This window comes from Pristiophorus japonicus, chromosome 1, assembly GCF_044704955.1.
Source record: "Pristiophorus japonicus isolate sPriJap1 chromosome 1, sPriJap1.hap1, whole genome shotgun sequence".
Taxonomy (NCBI): Eukaryota; Metazoa; Chordata; class Chondrichthyes; family Pristiophoridae; genus Pristiophorus; species Pristiophorus japonicus.
The window spans coordinates 404,926,829-404,944,771 of NC_091977.1; the positions used below are offsets into that span (position 1 = coordinate 404,926,829).

General features: G+C 43.4%; 1 protein-coding gene across 1 annotated transcript in view; it reads left to right on the forward strand.

Annotated features, from left to right (window-relative positions):
• The window catches only part of LOC139267078 (gamma-glutamyl hydrolase-like), a 268,758-nt gene extending 251,051 nt beyond the window's left edge, over nt 1-17,707 (forward strand). The window contains exons 13-15 of the mRNA XM_070884891.1: nt 8,845-8,938; nt 15,031-15,165; nt 15,984-17,707. Of these exons, the coding sequence (XP_070740992.1) occupies nt 8,845-8,938; nt 15,031-15,165; nt 15,984-16,120 (366 nt within the window). The 3' untranslated portion in view covers nt 16,121-17,707. The remainder of the gene's footprint in view (nt 1-8,844; nt 8,939-15,030; nt 15,166-15,983) is intronic.
• The last annotated feature ends 236 nt before the right edge of the window (nt 17,708-17,943 follow it).

Here is a 17,943-nt window from a genome sequence, read left to right on the forward strand (position 1 = left end):
CAAGTACAACTCCCCCAATATCATCCACCTATCACCTTATTCAAGGAGACCTATGCTGAGCCGACACACAAGTCAAACACATACCATGTTTGGTTTTCGGTGTATTATACAAAAAGGTTACTAGGTGACCGCATTTAGTTTCACAACCAAGTGCAGGAACGTGAATGTAATCAGTGTTGAAAGGTTATTTTTCTTCCTTGACTGAAAAATGCAACCAATTAAAGTTTCTTCAAAACACTTGCAAACATTTGCTGTATTGATTTATCAAATGCTGCAAGAACAGAAAGATCACATAAGCATTGAGAGAAGCGAGAGATAGAGACAACATTTTTGTATACAAATTTTTAAAGGAACAATGTAAAGATCAAAGGACCCGAGAGTGCGTGAGTCTGAGTTCAGGGTGAGTCTGCAGAGGCCGGGTGAGTTTGGGAGGCCGCAGAGGCCGGGTGAGTTTGGGAGTCTGCAGAGGCCGGGTGAGTTCAGGAAGTCAGGAGTCCGAGAGTTCAGGAGGCCACAGAGATCGGTGAGGTGATTTGGTAAGTACCCCTCTTTTCTCTTCTCTCTTTTTTAATTAGATTTTAAACTAGATAAGTCTAACTAGAGGGATGGCAGGGCAGCTCAGTCATGTGGAGTGCACATCCTGCGGCATGTGGGAAGTCCTGGACACTCTGCGCAGTCTAGATAACCATGTGTGCAGGAGGTGTCTCCAGCTTCAACTACTCGAGCTCCGCGTTTCGGAGCTGGAGCAGCGGGTGGAGTCAATACTGTGCTTCCGCGAGGCTGAGAACTACGTGGACAGCACGTTTCAGGGGGTGGTCATCCCGCAGCTTAAAGGCGTGCACATAGAGGGGAAGTGGTGACCACCAGATGTAATATGAATGCTAGGCAGGTAGTGCAGAAGTCTGTCCGTGAGTCCATCTCTCTTTCAAACCGATATTCACTTTTGAGTATCGGTAAGGACGATGGTGCCTCTGGGAAGTGCAGCCAGAGCCAATTCCAAGGCACCACGGGTGGTTCAGCTGCACGGGGGGTGGGGGGGAAGGATGAAGAATAAAAGAGCTCTAGTGATGGGGGATTCTATAGTTAGGGGAACAGACAGGCGTTTCTGCGGCCGTAGACGTGACTCCCGAATGGTTTTGTGCCTCCCTGGTGCCAGGGTCAAGGATGTCACAGAACGGACACACTGCATTCTGACGGGGTGGGGGGTCGGGGGAGTAGGGTATACAGCTAGAGGTCGTGGTCCATATCGGAACCAACAACATAGGTAAAAATGGGGATGAGGTCCTACAGGCAGAATTCAGGGAGCTAGGAAGAAAATTAAAGGGTAGGACCTCAAAGGTAGTAATTTCCGGGTTACTACCGGTGCCACATGCTAATGAGTATAAGAATACCAGGGGTATTCAACATTCAGGAATTATAGACAGAAAGGAAAAGGAGGTGGGGTAGCGTTGGTGGTTAAAAAGGAAATTAACGCAATCGTAAGAAAGGACATTAGCTTGGATGATGTGGAATCTGTATGGGTAGAGCTGCGGAATACCAAAGGGCAGAAAACGCTAGTGGGAGTTGTGTACAGACCACCAAACAGTAGTAGTGACTGACATATGAGGAGAGACTGGATCGACTGGGCCTGTATTCACTGGAGTTTAGAAGAATGAGAGGGGATCTCATAGAAACACACAAAATTCTGATGGGACTAGACAGGTTAGATGCAGGAAGAATGTTCCCGATGTTGGGGAAGTCCAGAACCAGGGGTCACAGTCCAAGGATAAAGGGGTAGGCCATTTAGGACTGAGATGAGGAGCAACTTCTTCACTCAGAGTTGTTAACCTCTGGAATTCTCTACCGCAGAGAGTTGTTGATGCCAGTTCATTAGATATATTCAGAGGGAGTTAAATATGGCCCTGACGGTTAAAGGGATCAAGGAGTATGGAGAGAAAGCAGGAAAGGGATACTGAGGTGAATGATCAGCCATGATCTTATTGAATGGAGGTGCAGGCTCGAAGAGCCGAATAGCCTACTCCTGCACCTATTTTCTATGTTTCTATGTTTAGGTGTCCTTGTGCAAGAAACACAGAAAGCTAGCATGCAGGCACAGCAAGCAATAAGGAAGGTAAATGGCATGTTGTCCTTTATTGCAAGGGGGTTGGAGTATTAGAGTAAGGAAGTCTTGCTACAATTGTACAGGGCCATGGTGAGACCACACCTGGCGTACTGTGCACAGTTTTGGTCTCCTTATCTAAGGAAGGATATACTTGCCTTGGAGGCGGTGTAAGAAAGGTTCACTAGATTGATTCATGGGATGAGAGGGCTGTCATATGATGAGAGATTGTGTAGAATGGACCTATACTCTCTAGAGTTTAGAAGAATGAGAGTTGATCTTCAGAACCTTGTATGTTTGAATGAGGAGATAGACAGGGTAGATGCTGAGATGTTGTTTCCCCTGACTGGAGTGACTAGAACTAAGGGGCACAGTCTCTGGATAAGGGGTAGGCCATTTAAGATACAGATGAGGAGGAATTTCTTCACTCAGAGAGGGTTGTGAATCTTTGGAATTCTTTGCCCCAGAGGTCTGTAGATGCTGAGTCTCTGAATATATTCAAGGCTGAGATAGATAGATTTTTGGAGTCAAGGGGAATCAAGGGATATGGACATCGGGCGGGAAAGTGGAGTTGAGGTCTAAGATCAGCCAGGATCTTGTTGAATAGCGGAATAGACTCGAGAGGCTGTATGGCCTGCTCCTGCTCCTATTTCTTATATTCTTATGTCCTTGGCCCCATACACTGTTCCAACGAAGCTCAGTGTATGCTCGAGGAACAGCACTTCATTCTTCGTTCAGGTACTTCACAGCCTTCTGCAAACATAGTGTTCAGACCATAACCTCCGTCCTTATTTTTTCAGGTACCAGCTGTTGATAATTCTGCCATTCCCATTTACACCTCTTCTGGGCCCATCTTTTGTTTCTTTACTTGAACATCTCCTTTTGCATTGTACAATCATACCTTTTGTTATTTAATCTCTCCTGCTTTCCACTCCATCACAAACCTTCCCTTTTGTTCTTTCCTCCTCTGCCTCCTTTCCCTGTCCCTGCACTTGCTTAAAATCTGTTACATCTCTAACTTTTTCCAGTTCTGAAGAAGGGTCATCGACCTGAAACGTTGACTGTTTCTCTTTCCACAGATGTTGCTTGACCTGCTGAGTATTTCCAGCATTTTCTGTTTATAGTTCAGATTTCCTGGATCCACAGTGTTTTACTTTTGTCCTTTTAGATGTCTTGTTGGATTAGTCATTCTGTAGTGCAGATGTAGAAGTACAGTATCCACTTTTTCAATGTTCAATGTCATTAACAACAATGGCAATTGATTCTTGTTGAACAAGCCCAATCAGCAAATTCTAAGCCCTTGCTTGAATGACATGTAAAAAATTAGCTTTCAGCAACATGTTGATATAGATTACACCTGTACTTTGCCACTTAAAATATCTGCATCCAGTATAGCCTGAATGTGCATGTAAATGAATGGCAAATTTTATTACTCAACAGAACGCTACAACTCCTCTGTCGAACACTTCCTCTCTCCTGATGTCTTTACAAAAGCTCCATAAAAATAGCTAGCACTTCATTTGGCTCAAAAAAGCATGTTGTGAAGGTCAGTAAGTGTAGAAATAACTGTCTGTTACCGTGAAAACACTTAATGCATATCAATATCCTCTCTAATTGTAATGTAGGCACCATGTCTTTTCAAGTAAATGGATTAATGTCTCCATTAAAATAGCGCCATTGAACATTTAAAAAATTCATTCATAATTCGCGGCGAATATACATTCCCATAAGGAATAAAACCCCCATGGGAAAAGTGGCCCAAACGTGGCTAACAGGAGAAGTTAAAGATAGTATTAGATTAAAGGAAGAGGCTTATAATGTTACCAAAAAGAATCAGAATTCTGAGGATTTTAGAATTCAGTAAAGGATGATCAAGATATTAATAGAGAAAAGACAATATGCAAGAAACTAGTAAGAGACATAAAAACATATTGCAAAAACTTTTATAGGTATGTAAAAAGGAAGAGATTAGCGAGTAAATGTGGGTCCCTACGAGGCAAAGACAGAAGAAATTATAATGGAGAATGAGGAAATAGGGACATTAAACAAATATTGTATTTGTCTTCACGGTAGACAATACAAAAATATTCCGTAAATAGGGAACCAAGGGTCCAGCTAGAATGAGGGACTGAAAGAAATTAGTACAGCTAAAGAATTTGTACTGGAGTAATTAATGGGACTAAAAAAATCAACAAATCCGCTGGACCTGATGGCCTACATCCTAGGGTTTTAAAAGAGGTGGCTACAGAGATAGTGGATGCATTGGTTTTAATCTTCCAGAATTCCCGCTATGCAAGAAATGAGGGAGAGAGCAAACCGGAAACTACAGGCCAGTTAGCCTGACATCAGTAATAAGAAAATTGCTAGAATCTGTTATTGGGCACATGGTACCAGGACACTTAGAAAATCATAATATGATTGGGCAGAATCAACACGGAGTTATGAAAGGAAAACTATGCTTGTCAAATCTTTTGATGTAACTAGCAGGGTAGATAAGGGGGAACCAGTGGGTGCATATTTGTATTGTCAAAAAGCATTTGATAAAGTGCCAGACAAGCACATGTCTCGCGCTAAGGTGAGGGCAGTGGGGCAGGAATGGAGCAAGGAATGCAGACCATATCAGGAGCTGGAAAGTGATGACCCCTTCTGATGATGGGGAAGTGGGATGAGTAAAGGAGAGGGGATAAAGATACTGTTGGTGCCCCCAGCGGGGTCGACGTCTCCACCGGCCATGGCATCCACCACCAGCGGGCCAATGAGCTGCAGCTCACGCAATTCAGGTTCCCCTCCTCTAGTCTGCTGCTGCTCCCCCCTCCTGTTATGTGCCACCTTGGCCTGCAAAAGAAAGGAACTTGTGTGTGTAAGAGTCCAGCTATGTATGTGGAAGATACGCCTGCTGTGGTTGAATAGCTTTGAATGGAGGCAAGGCGTGAGATGAGGATGTGAGTGAGTAGCTGCAGATGCTTGGTGGTTGAGTGGTGGGGACGTGCTGCTTTGCACAGTGTGCAGATAGGTTCAGAGGCTGGTATGTAGGAGATGTGGAAGCATGTACTCACCTTCACCACCCGACCAAGGTAGTTGAATTTCTTTCGGCACTGTGTGAGGGTTCTGTCTACCACTGTGCTGGCCAACACCTCCTCGGCCACCTCTTGCCACATGGCCTTAAAAACCTGTGACGATGATCTCCTTCCAGATGGTGGGAACAACGACTAATCCTTCTCTCCACTGACCCCAGCAATGTTTCCATCGACACATCATTAAACTACGTGACCCTCTCCCTGAAGCAGGATTCGCAACGGCCATTGCACAAAGTTGTCTCAGGTGCTGAGATGTGTGACTCAAGTGCAGCAATGTTGAAAGTGAGCAGCAGCATGTTGAAATTACCTCCCCTTTAAGAGTTACATTGAGCTGGAGGCAAGGATTTGAAGGCTGATTGCTGAATGCAAGTCAGCTGAAATTGGGTAACTCTCCCCTGCAGTGCCCAACTGAGGCCATTAGCACCTCCATTTACTGCCCCCATCTCCCCCCCCCCCCCAACCCCCCCCTTCACACCTGGGCGAAAACGTCCAAATTCCCACAATTTTCAAGCCATTTCGCCGAGCACTAAATTATCAAAAAGTTAAAAGTTACCGCCCCAAATGGGGCGCTACCAAATTTCAGCCCCTAAAAGTGAGATAACTACATTTAAAATAAAAAGAAGAGCTATATTAAATAAACTAATCAAACTCAAAAGAGGATAACACCCCTAATCTGGACTGATTACATCTGCGCATTTTAAAAGAATCTAGGGAAGAGATAGCAGAGGCGTTACTACACATCTTCTATAATAATGGTCAGTTTTTGTCTATCCTGAAGCGGGGGCAGGGCTGGGAGCACGTGGTCCGGACTGAGTAACAGTTGCACTGACCAATGGGCGATCAGGGCCCACGCGGCGCCTCAACCAATCAGGGTCGGGAGCAGTGGATGCAGCAGGGCCAATGGGCGCGGGGGGGTGGGTCCTCGCGGACGTTGCTGTGGAAAGTAATGCGTGGCCAGAAAGGGAGGGAGGATGGGAGGGTGGGAAGGGGAGGGATGGGGGGAGAGAGGCAGAAGGTGGTAGTGAGAGAGGGAGGGAGGACATAAACGTTGATTCTATAGATGAAAAAGCTGATAACAGTCTAAACAAATACTGTTGTAATAAAGATACTAATTTGACCGCAAATATTTTGCGGGTCTCTGCTGGTATTTAATAATTCGATGGAAAAAGGCGTACATAAGAACATAAGAAATAAGAGCAGGAGCAGGCCATTTGGCCTCTCGAGCCTGCTCCACCATTCAATAAGAACATGGCTATCTGATCATGGACTCAGCTCCACTTCCCTGCCCACTCCCCATAATCCTTTACTCCCTTATCACTCAAAAACCTGTCTATCTCTGCCTTAGATATATTCAATGACCCAGCCTCCACAGCTCTCTGGGGCAGACAACCCTCTGAAAGAAGAGATTTCTCCTCATCTCAGTATTAAATGGGCGGCCCCTTATTCTAATTAATATGTCCCCTAGTTTTAGTTTCCCCTATGAGTGGAAATCATTATCATAGGCGGTCCCTCGAACGAGGATGACTTGCTTCCACACCAGAAGGGATGAGTTCACAGATGTTTCAATGAAGGACCCGATATTCCAGTCCTGAACTCCAGGGGTGAAAGATGCCTGTGTGTGGATTTTTTTAACGTGTGGTGACCATTGCACACCAGCTACCACGTGGACTTGACAGAGTGGAAACATCCTCTCTGCATCCACCTTGTCGAGTCCCCTCATTATCTTATAAGTTTTAGTAAGATCACCTTTCATTCTTCTGAACTCCAATGTATATAGGCCCAACCTACTCAACCTATCCTCATAAGTCAGCCCCCTCCTCTCCGGAATCAACCTAGTGAACCTTCTCTGAACAGCCTCCAATGAAAGTATATCCTTCCTTAAATACGGAGACCAAAACTGTACGCAGTACTCCAGCTGTGGCATCACCAATATCCTGTACAGTTGCAGCAAGACTTCTCTGCTTTTATACTCTCTCCCCCTTGCAATAAAGGCCAACATTCCATTTGCCTTCCTGATTACTTGCTGTACCTGAATACTAACTTTTTGTGCTTCATGCACAAGGACCCCCAGGTGTCTCTGTACTGCAACACTTTGCAATTTTTCTCCATTTAAATTATAATTTGCTTTTCTATTATTTCTGCCAAAGTGGATAACCTCACATTTTCCCACATTATATTCCATCTGCCAAATTTTTGCCCACTCACTTAGCCTGCCTATATCCTATTGCAGATTTTTTGTGTCCTCACAATTTGCTTTCCCACCCATCTTTATATCCTCAGCTAACTTGGCTACATTAACTCGGTCCCTTCATTCAAGTCATTAATATAGATTGTAAATAGTTGAGGACCCAGCACTGATCCCTGCGGCACCCTGCGAAATCCAAATATACTGCATCCACTGGTTTCCCCCTTATCCACCCTGCTCATTACATCCTCAAAGAACTCCAGCAAATTTGTCAAATATGATTTCCCTTTCATAAAACCATGCTGACTCTGCTTGATTGAATCATGCTTTTCCAAATGTCCCACTACTGCTTTCTTAATAATGGACCCCAGCATTTTCCCAACGACAGGTGTTAGGCTAACTGGTGTAGTGCCAGAGGACAGGGGGATAGCTAATACCTATATTTAAGAATGGAGATAGAACATATCCAGGGATCTGCAAACCAAGCACTCGGGTTTATTTCTAGACGGATAGAATTGAAAAGTAGTGAAGTTATGCTAAACTTGTATCGAACCTTGGTTAGACCGCACTTGGGAGTACTGCATACAATTCTGGTCGCCATATTATAAAAAGGATATGGAGTCACTGGAGAGGGTGCAGAGAAGATTTACGAAGATCATACCAGAACTGCAAGGGTATACCTATCGGGAAAGGATGAACAGGCTGGGTCTCATTTCTCTTGAAAAGAGAAAGCTGAGGGGTGACCCATTAGAGCTCTTTAAAAATTATGAAAGGGTTTTGATAGAGTAGATACAGAGAGTGTGTTTCCACTTGTGGGGAAGAGCAGAACTAGAAGCCATCAATAGAAGATGGTCATTAAGAAATCAAATATGGAATTCAGAAGAAACTTCTTTACCCAGAGAGTGTTGAGAGTGTGGACCTTACTGTCACAGGGAGTGGTTGAAGCAAATAGTATTTAAGGGGTGGTTAAATAAGCATATGAGGGAGAAGGAAATATAGGGTTATGCTGATAGAGTTAGAGGAGGAAAGAGGGGAGGTGGCTCGAGTCAAGCATAAATGCCAGCAGGGACTGGTTGGTCCGAATGGCTTGTTTCTGTGCTGCATATCCTATGTAATCAGTGGTGTTGTTTGATTAACTGGACTCATACTGTTATTTGTAAATAATTGTTTTTTTTATTTGTGGTGGAGGAGGGAAAGAAGGAAATAAAATCGGGTGCCCATCCCCAGCTTCGCCATTTGCCTATTTGGCCTCTGCCAGAGTTGTGTTCGAGTCACGCAGGATTTCCACTTGTCCTCTTGTCCACATCTCTTCACCCTCCACCTGTGCTACTCCACATCCTAATTATTTTTGAAATCAGCCATGCATTTTATGTACCGTATCACTTTCATTTACTACACACAACCACATTTTCAGGATCTGCTGTACAGTATAGAAAATTGTATGTTGGTGATTTATATTCATATCTTTTTGTGATTAATTTCAGAATTTTACAAGCCATACGAAATTAAGAAACTTCTTCAAAATCTTGAGTACTAATATTGACAGCCAGGAGCTTGAATTTGTATCCACAATGGAAGGTACTTACAAATAAGTGGTACTCAGTAAAAGTGGGGCCCTCTTTCAATTGAATTAAATCCATTTATTTTCACAGTGTCATATTGTCATTTTATTTTTACCCTTATTTCTCTTTCTTCAGAAAATGAATTACTGCTGTGACATCTTTCTTTCCATTATTAATTGTTATTGTTTCTGAAGATTCCCTTTGCCATCACACTCGTGGTTCCTGGTCCTGTGACACTGCCAGATGCCTTCCTTAGTGCAGGTGCACAGAGAAACCAATGCGTAGGTAGAGATTGAGAGAGATGAGCATTCTCCAGCTGTACACTGATGTTTATGTAGATGCGCATTCAGTTCCTGCAGTGCCCTATTCAGCTAGAATGTCCCCTGAATGTGATTGCAGTGTGTTATGCTATGCCACTGTACCACCAGCAGCTTGCCACTTTTATAGGGCTTCTTAGTTGAATATTTAAATGCCATTTTCATTTTGCGGTGCAGACCTCCAATGTCTACCCTTCGAGAATACGAGGGGGATTATGGGGAATGGAAGTCGCCTATTAGTTTGCTGCTGATGCAACATTCCAGTGTAAATATAGACTATTAAAACTCTTTTGAATTTCTTGGAGACAGTGATGTATTTTATTTCTTGAAGCATTATTTCTTAATTGTCCACCTCAGTGCTTTTTATTAGTGATTTACTTTTTAAACATCTGCAGCCATAAAGCTAACTTTATTGCTACCGTTTTTGGTTGACACTTGTGTTGAAGTATTTGTGCAGCAACAATGGACTGCTCTATATAGAACTGTACTGGACCAAACAAACCTGCACTCTCTTCCTAGAGTCCCATATAAATAAGTCTCTTCTCACAAACTCCCCAATATAGCCATGCAGTAAGAGGTATAGGTTGATGTCACTGAGAGCACACAACTCATTAATTTCTAGCTGTACAGAAAAGTGACATATCTCCAGGAAAGATAGTACAACCCTGGCATACCTACATACGTCTGTGCCATCCCACCTGATGCAGCCCCAGGTTCTGAAGTGCGTTAAACTACTATGCAAGCATATAAAATATGTTGTCTATATACCTGCCTATAAATGCCATGCTGAGAATATTTACCACTATTACATTAATGTGAAAACTAAGGTCTGATTTTTTTTTTTCTTTGCTCAACAATTTTTTTTTTTAAATTGTACTTTTTGCTTATTTGGGATTGGCTTCTTATAATATCTTTTTTTACATATGGAAATATATATATATCTATCACATCTGCTCCTTGCCATGCAATAAACATGGATGACTCTTCAGTGCTGCCCACCCCTACCTCCTGCTGCCACTCAGCATGCAGCCCACCATTACAGAATGGTTGAACTACAGAGTGCGTGCACCCTCCACAGAGCAATTTCTTTTTTTAAAACTTGCCACATTATCTACTGGAAAGGTAGCTAAGCACTTCTATACGTTTATTAATGGGGAGGGAAGAATGAGAGAGCACAAGGATAGAAAGAGCTGATTCTGATGCAATCATGTCTTTAGATTGCAGGGCTTCTGCAATCCTATTATGCAACATCCAATCAGAAGTTTGTTTCAGTAAAGTTTGTATAGATGATGCTGTATTTACGGCAGTCGGGAGCAGCGTCGAGGAGGTGAGTGGAGAGGCCTATAAAAGGCGCAGCAGGGAGTCCGGGGCCCAGCGTCGGCGGCAGTCGGGAGCAGTGTCGAGGAGGTGCGTGGAGAGGCCTATAAAAGGCACAGCAGGGAGTCCGGGGCCCAGCGTCGGCGGCAGTCGGGAGCAGCGTCGAGGAGGTGCGTGGAGAGGCCTATAAAAGGCACAGCAGGGAGTCCGGGGCCCAGCGTCGGCGGCAGTCGGGAGCAGCGTCGAGGAGGTGCGTGGAGAGGCCTATAAAAGGCACAGCAGGGAGTCCGGGGCCCAGCGTCGGCGGCAGTCGGGAGCAGCGTCGAGGAGGTGTGTGGAGAGGCCTATAAAAGGCGTGACTTGTGCAGCTACAGGGAGAAGGCAAAAAAGAAGTAGAAAGAAATCAAAAGGTGACGTCACAGCCAAGAGGGTAAGTGATTGGCTGGTGATTGGTGAGTAGTTTTTCTTTTTTCTCTTCTATATCAGTGAGTAACTTTTAACATTGTTGTTGCCAATTTAAGTGTATCTAAGGGTTAAGTCATGGCAGGAGAGCTCGGTCAGGTGTTATGCTCCTCCTGTACCATGTGGGAACTCGGGGACAACACCAGTGTCCCTGACGACTACATCTGCGGGAAGTATATCCACCTCAAGCTCCTGACGGTCCGCGTTGCGGAGTTGGAGCTGAGGGTGGATTCACTCTGGAGCATCCACGATGCTGAGAATGACGTGAGTATCACGTGTAGCGAGTTGGTCGTACCGCAGGGAAAGGGTCCACAGCCAGATAGGGAATGGAAGACCAACCGGAAGAGCAGTGCAAGGAAGGTAGTGCAGGAGTCCCCTGTGGTCATCCCCCTGCAAAACAGATACACTGCTTTGGGTACTGTTGAGGGGGATGACTCATCAGGGGAGGGCAGCAGCAGCCAAGTTCATGGCACCATGGCTGGCTCTGCTGCACAGGAGGGCAGGAAAAAGAGTGGGAGAGCAATAGTGATTGGGGATTCAATGGTGAGGGGAATAGATAGGCGTTTCTGCGGCCGCAACCGAGACTCCAGGATGGTATGTTGCCTCCCTGGTGCAAGGGTCAAGGATGTCTCGGAGCGGGTGCAGGACATTCTAAAAAGGGAGGGAGAACAGCCAGTTGTCGTGGTGCACATTGGTACCAACGACATAGGTAAACAAAAAGGAGGCAAAAGCAAAAGACAGAAAGGAGATGAGGAAAAGTGGAGGGCAGAGAAACCCAAGGCAAAGAACAAAAAGGGCCACTGTACAGCAAAATTCTAAAAGGACAAAGGGTGTTAAAAGAACAAGCCTGAAGGCTTTGTGTCTTAATGCAAGGAGTATCCGCAATAAAGTGGATGAATTAACTGTGCAAATAGATGTTAACAAATATGATGTGATTGGGATTACGGAGACGTGGCTCCAGGATGATCAGGGCTGGGAACTCAACATCCAGGGGTATTCAACATTCAGGAAAGATAGAATAAAAGGAAAAGGAGGTGGGGTAGCATTGCTGGTTAAGGAGCAAATTAAGGCAATAGTTCGGAAGGACATTAGCTTGGATGATGTGGAATCTATATGGGTAGAGCTGCAGAATACCAAAGGACAAAAAACGTTAGTGGGAGTTGTGTACAGACCTCCAAACAGTAGTAGTGATGTTGGGGAGGGCATCAAACATGAAATTAGGGGTGCGTGCAATAAAGGTGCAGCAGTTATAATGGGTGACTTTAATATGCACATAGATTGGGTTAACCAAACTGGAAGCAATACGGTAGAGGAGGATTTCCTGGAGTGCATAAGGGATGGTTTTTTAGACCAATATGTCGAGGAACCAACTAGGGGGGAGGCCATCTTAGACTGGGTGTTGTGTAATGAGAGAGGATTAATTAGCAATCTCGTTGTGCGAGGCCCCTTGGGGAAGAGTGACCATAATATGGTGGAATTCTGCATTAGGATGGAGAATGAAATAGTTAATTCAGAGACCATGGTCCAGAACTTAAAGAAGGGTAACTTTGAAGGTATGAGGCGTGAATTGGCTAGGATAGATTGGCGAATGATACTGAAGGGGTTGACTGTGGATGGGCAATGGCAGACATTTAGAGACCGCATGGATGAACTACAACAATTGTACATTCCTGTCTGTCGTAAAAATAAAAAAGGGAAGGTGGCTCAACCGTGGCTATCAAGGGAAATCAGGGATAGCATTAAAGCCAAGGAAGTGGCATACAAATTGGCCAGAAATAGCAGCGAACCCGGGGACTGGGAGAAATTTAGAACTCAGCAGAGGAGGACAAAGGGTTTGATTAGGGCAGGGAAAATGGAGTACGAGAAGAAACTTGCAGGGAACATTAAGACGGATTGCAAAAGTTTCTATAGATATGTAAAGAGAAAAAGGTTAGTAAAGACAAACATAGGTCCCCTGCAGTCAGAATCAGGGGAAGTCATAACGGGGAACAAAGAAATGGCGGACCAATTGAACAAGTACTTTGGTTCGGTATTCACTGAAGAGGACACAAACAACCTTCCGGATATAAAAGGGGTCGGAGGGTCTAGTAAGGAGGAGGAACTGAGGGAAATCCTTATTAGTCGGGAAATTGTGTTGGGGAAATTGATGGGATTGAAGGCCGATAAATCCCCAGGGCCTGATGGACTGCATCCCAGAGTACTTAAGGAGGTGGGCTTGGAAATAGTGGATGCATTGACAGTCATTTTCCAACATTCCATTGACTCTGGATCAGTTCCTATGGAGTGGAGGGTAGCCAATGTAACCCCACTTTTTAAAAAAGGAGGGAGAGAGAAAACAGGGAATTACAGACCGGTCAGCCTGACATCGGTAGTGGGTAAAATGATGGAATCAATTATTAAGGATGTCATAGCAGTGCATTTGGAAAGAGGTAATATGATAGGTCCAAGTCAGCATGGATTTGTGAAAGGGAAATCATGCTTGACAAATCTTCTGGAATTTTTTGAGGATGTTTCCAGTAGAGTGGACAAGGGAGAACCAGTTGATATGGTATATTTGGACTTTCAGAAGGCTTTCGACAAGGTCCCACACAAGAGATTAATGTGCAAAGTTAAAGCACATGGGATTGGGGGTAGTGTGCTGACATGGATTGAGAACTGGTTGTCAGACAGGAAGCAAAGAGTAGGAGTAAATGGGGACTTTTCAGAATGGCAAGCAGTGACTAGTGGGGTACCGCAAGGTTCTGTGCTGGGGCCCCAGCTGTTTACACTGTACATTAATGATTTAGACGAGGGGATTAAATGTAGTATCTCCAAATTTGCGGATGACACTAAGTTGGGTGGCAGTGTGAGCTGCAAGGAGGATGCTGTGAGGCTGCAGAGCGACTTGGATAGGTTAGGTGAGTGGGCAAATGCATGGCAGATGAAGTATAATGTGGATAAATGTGAGGTTATCCACTTTAGTGGTAAAAACAGAGAGACAGACTATTATCTGAATGGTGACAGATTAGGAAAAGGGGAGGTGCAAAGAGACCTGGGTGTCATGATACATCAGTCATTGAAGGTTGGCATGCAGGTACAGCAGGCGGTTAAGAAAGCAAATGGCATGTTGGCCTTCATAGCGAGGGGATTTGAGTACAAGGGCAGGGAGGTGTTGCTAAAATTGTACAGGGCCTTGGTGAGGCCACACCTGGAGTATTGTGTACAGTTTTGGTCTCCTAACCTGAGGAAGGACATTCTTGCTATTGAGGGAGTGCAGCGAAGGTTCACCAGACTGATTCCCGGGATGGCGGGACTGACCTATCAAGAAAGACTGGATCAACTGGGCTTGTATTCACTGGAGTTCAGAAGAATGAGAGGGGACCTCATAGAAACGTTTAAAATTCTGACGGGGTTAGACAGGTTAGATGCAGGAAGAATGTTCCCAATGTTGGGGAAGTCCAGAACCAGGGGACACAGTCTAAGAATAAGGGGGAAGCCATTTAGGACCGAGATGAGGAGGAATTTCTTCACCCAGAGAGTGGTGAACCTGTGGAATTCTCTACCACAGAAAGTTGTTGAGGCCAATTCACTAAATATATTCAAAAAGGAGTTAGATGAAGTCCTTACTACCAGGGGAATCAAGGGGTATGGTGAGAAAGCAGGAATGGGGTACTGAAGTTGCATGTTCAGCCATGAACTCATTGAATGGCGGTGCAGGCTAGAGGGGCCGAATGGCCTACTCCTGCACCTATTTTCTATGTTTCTATGTTTTCTCTGGAGCATATATACATCCTGCAATGTGAGAGGGGGAATCAGCCATTTTTATGCATGAATCAGAAGCATGTGTAATTTTAAAAGTCTGTGTAGACGGAACTTCAAAATGCAATTAAGAGGACATGTAATTGGAGCATGTTTCTGAAAACTTTTACAATTAGCTTCTATGTAATGTATCAGAAACTGTAGGAAGGTAGTAAGTTCCTTGATGAGATAATGGTAAAGTTAAGGAAATTATGCTTTGTTTGCTTTATTGCAGCACGCAGTTACCCTATTTATGGAGTTCAGTGGCATCCTGAGAAAAACCCTTATGAGTGGCGCATAAAGAACATCCCACATAGCCACAACGCTGTGAAAGTAGCATGGTACATGGCTGACTTTTTTGTTAATGAAGGTATGGACGAATGAAATAAATAATTAACCTGTTTTGTGTATGGCCAAGAATTTTGTTTTATGTTGATTGCGATCAGCAAAATGATTTGTAGCAATTAAGTAAGTTGGTGGTCCTCTTTGGGGCAGTTTTCGGAGTTGAAACTTCACCTGAAGGACCCGTAAGCCTGTAGGTAATGCTAGTACTTTACTGCAGCTGAAGGAACCTGCTTTCACAAGTTGTTAAACCTACGGTGTATCTGTCTGCCCTCAACAAATGGCAAAATTAATATTGCAGAAATTGCAAAGACTAGAGCATATAGGACAAAATGGACAAGTCAAAAGCCGTTAATATTTGCATACCTCCTCACTACCCTACCAATCTATTTTATTTAAACAAGGTACAAGCATAACATTTGTTAGAAACAGAAAATAGACAATTAAAGCCAAGTTGCCCAACCATTTTCTCTCTGATCCAACCAACCCACATCGTCCCAAACCTCAGACCTGTTTTTCTCCATTAACCCATCTAAAGTTGCTTCTCTATACTTATGGCTTCCAGGAGCTTGGCATCTGTGAGCTGGCTTCTGCTGTTGATACTTTTTATACTATGTTCCATAGCCCAGCAGCAGACTTGTAGACCCAGCTTTACCTGGCTTCCTACTTTATAACTAGGGCTACCTGGTGATTGAACTCTTCACTGCATAAATGAAACAATTTTCCCGCATTGACTGCCTCACTTTATTCATGTTTTGTTCTCTTATTCATTTCATTACTGCAAATCTTGTAAATCAGTACTGAAATGTTGTAAAACCTGAAGAAGATTACTTTCTTATTTTTCAGCTCGGAAGAATTCTCATTATTTTTCTGATGAAACTGAAGAAGCAAATGCTTTGATTTATAACTACGCACCAGTTTACACTGGAAACATTTCTAACTTGGAGCAAATGTATTTCATTGATGACCGCCGCTTCAGTTAGAGATGAGCCTTGACCAAGTAAACGGATAATTTTCCATCTTTGTGCTCTGGCGAGGAAAACCTGTTTGAATTTTTAATGCACGATGCGTATAATTTTCCAACCATTTAAAAGTCAGAAATTGCTCTAAATCTAATCACTTGACTCTATCTAATGCTTCATATATCCAAGCGGTTCTGGTAATGTTGTGCCCTTAGTAACAAACAATTGGTTATTCTGTAGCCGATGGCAATGTAAAGGATTTTCTAAGACCCTTTTTTGGCTGGGTCTTCCTGGCTGCTTCTGATCGACTAGTGTCATTAAATGTACAGTTCTGGCTGCAGCAGTGCATTTTGGTAGAGACACATCATGATGTTTGTGCAGCAGCCAGAATATGACTGCTGTGCACATGCATGAAATAGCAAGTCCCACATGAATCTAGTTTACTTATTGGGGCTGAAATTCCTCCAGTCATAGTTTTAGTGAGTTACCCTAAATATAAAACCTGATTCCCCATTTTATACTCGCATGGACTTTTTCAGTAAAATTATCCAAATGAAGACTTTTATTTATACCACCACCCTTGTGCGATGAAGTTCATATCCATCAGAATTAAATCATTACATCCATGTCTAAATAACAAAGTGGTTCTCAGGCTAGTCTTCTCATTGAAAGTAAATGTTCATCTTCAGTGCTCCCGGAGAAGCGCATGTCAGAAAATCGGGTAAATACTGTTCACCATTTTCTGTCTATTTAAAAGGAGTAAATAATCATTGGTAACATCCATCTGATTTTCTGATGTGCATCCCTAGCACACAAGCTTCTGAAATGCTGAAGATGAGAATTTATCCTTTGTCTTTTAGAACTTCCATGTGGGAAGGCTCTTTGAAGCTTGCGAGCGAGCTGCATGTAAGGCTTCAATTTACTTTAATGCATTTAAAAATGAACACGTTTACTACAAGAAGTATCGTTTTTCCCCTCAATATTCGTACATGTGATATTCCGGTACAAAATGCCATATCAATCTTCAAAAACTTTAGTTTGGATGGGCCTGAGCCAAAGAATGACTAAACACAAAAATCCATTGTTACATTTTCAAAGAAATTCTCTGAAGACGAGAATTAACCAAGCTGCATCTGGAAAGCAGATTTTCTCTCTATTGTGGACAGAGTGGGTGAAATCGCTCTTCAGCGGTAGCGTGAAAACGGTAAAGAAAATCGTAGAGCATGTAAAATGAGCTGCCAATTCCCTCTTGCTCATTTTACACTGTCTGCCCAATGCCAATTTACCCCTTAAGTTTTTCATCTGGAAATGCAGCATTGTTTTGGGCTATTGTGATACATCATTGACTGAGTGATATTAAATGCAAGACAATTTATTGTAATTTAATCTTTGACATGCTCTTTATATAGCAACATATAAATTTACATTTCAGTGTCTGATTATTTTTCAGGAAACTATTGTCTTTGTAGGAAGTAGATTTTTCCTTTTTTTGCAGAATGCATTGTACATCAATGATCTGATCTGCTGAATATTAGTAGAGATTTGCATAATCTCTACTGTTTATTGACAAAGACCTTGGAATTTGAGACTGTTGTTGATCTGTGATAAAGCTCAATAAAAATCATAAAAATTGATCTTGTTTTCTGGTTAATCCATTGATGTGTGTGTGTTTATTTGTATTTAGAAAATTCATAAGAACACAAGAAATAGGAGCAGGAGTAGGCCATTTGGCCCCTCGAGCCTGTTCCGCCATTTAATAAGATCATGGCTGATCTGATCATGGGCTCAGCGCCACTTTCCTGTCCAGTCCCAATAACCCTTTATTCCCTTATCGCTCAAAAATC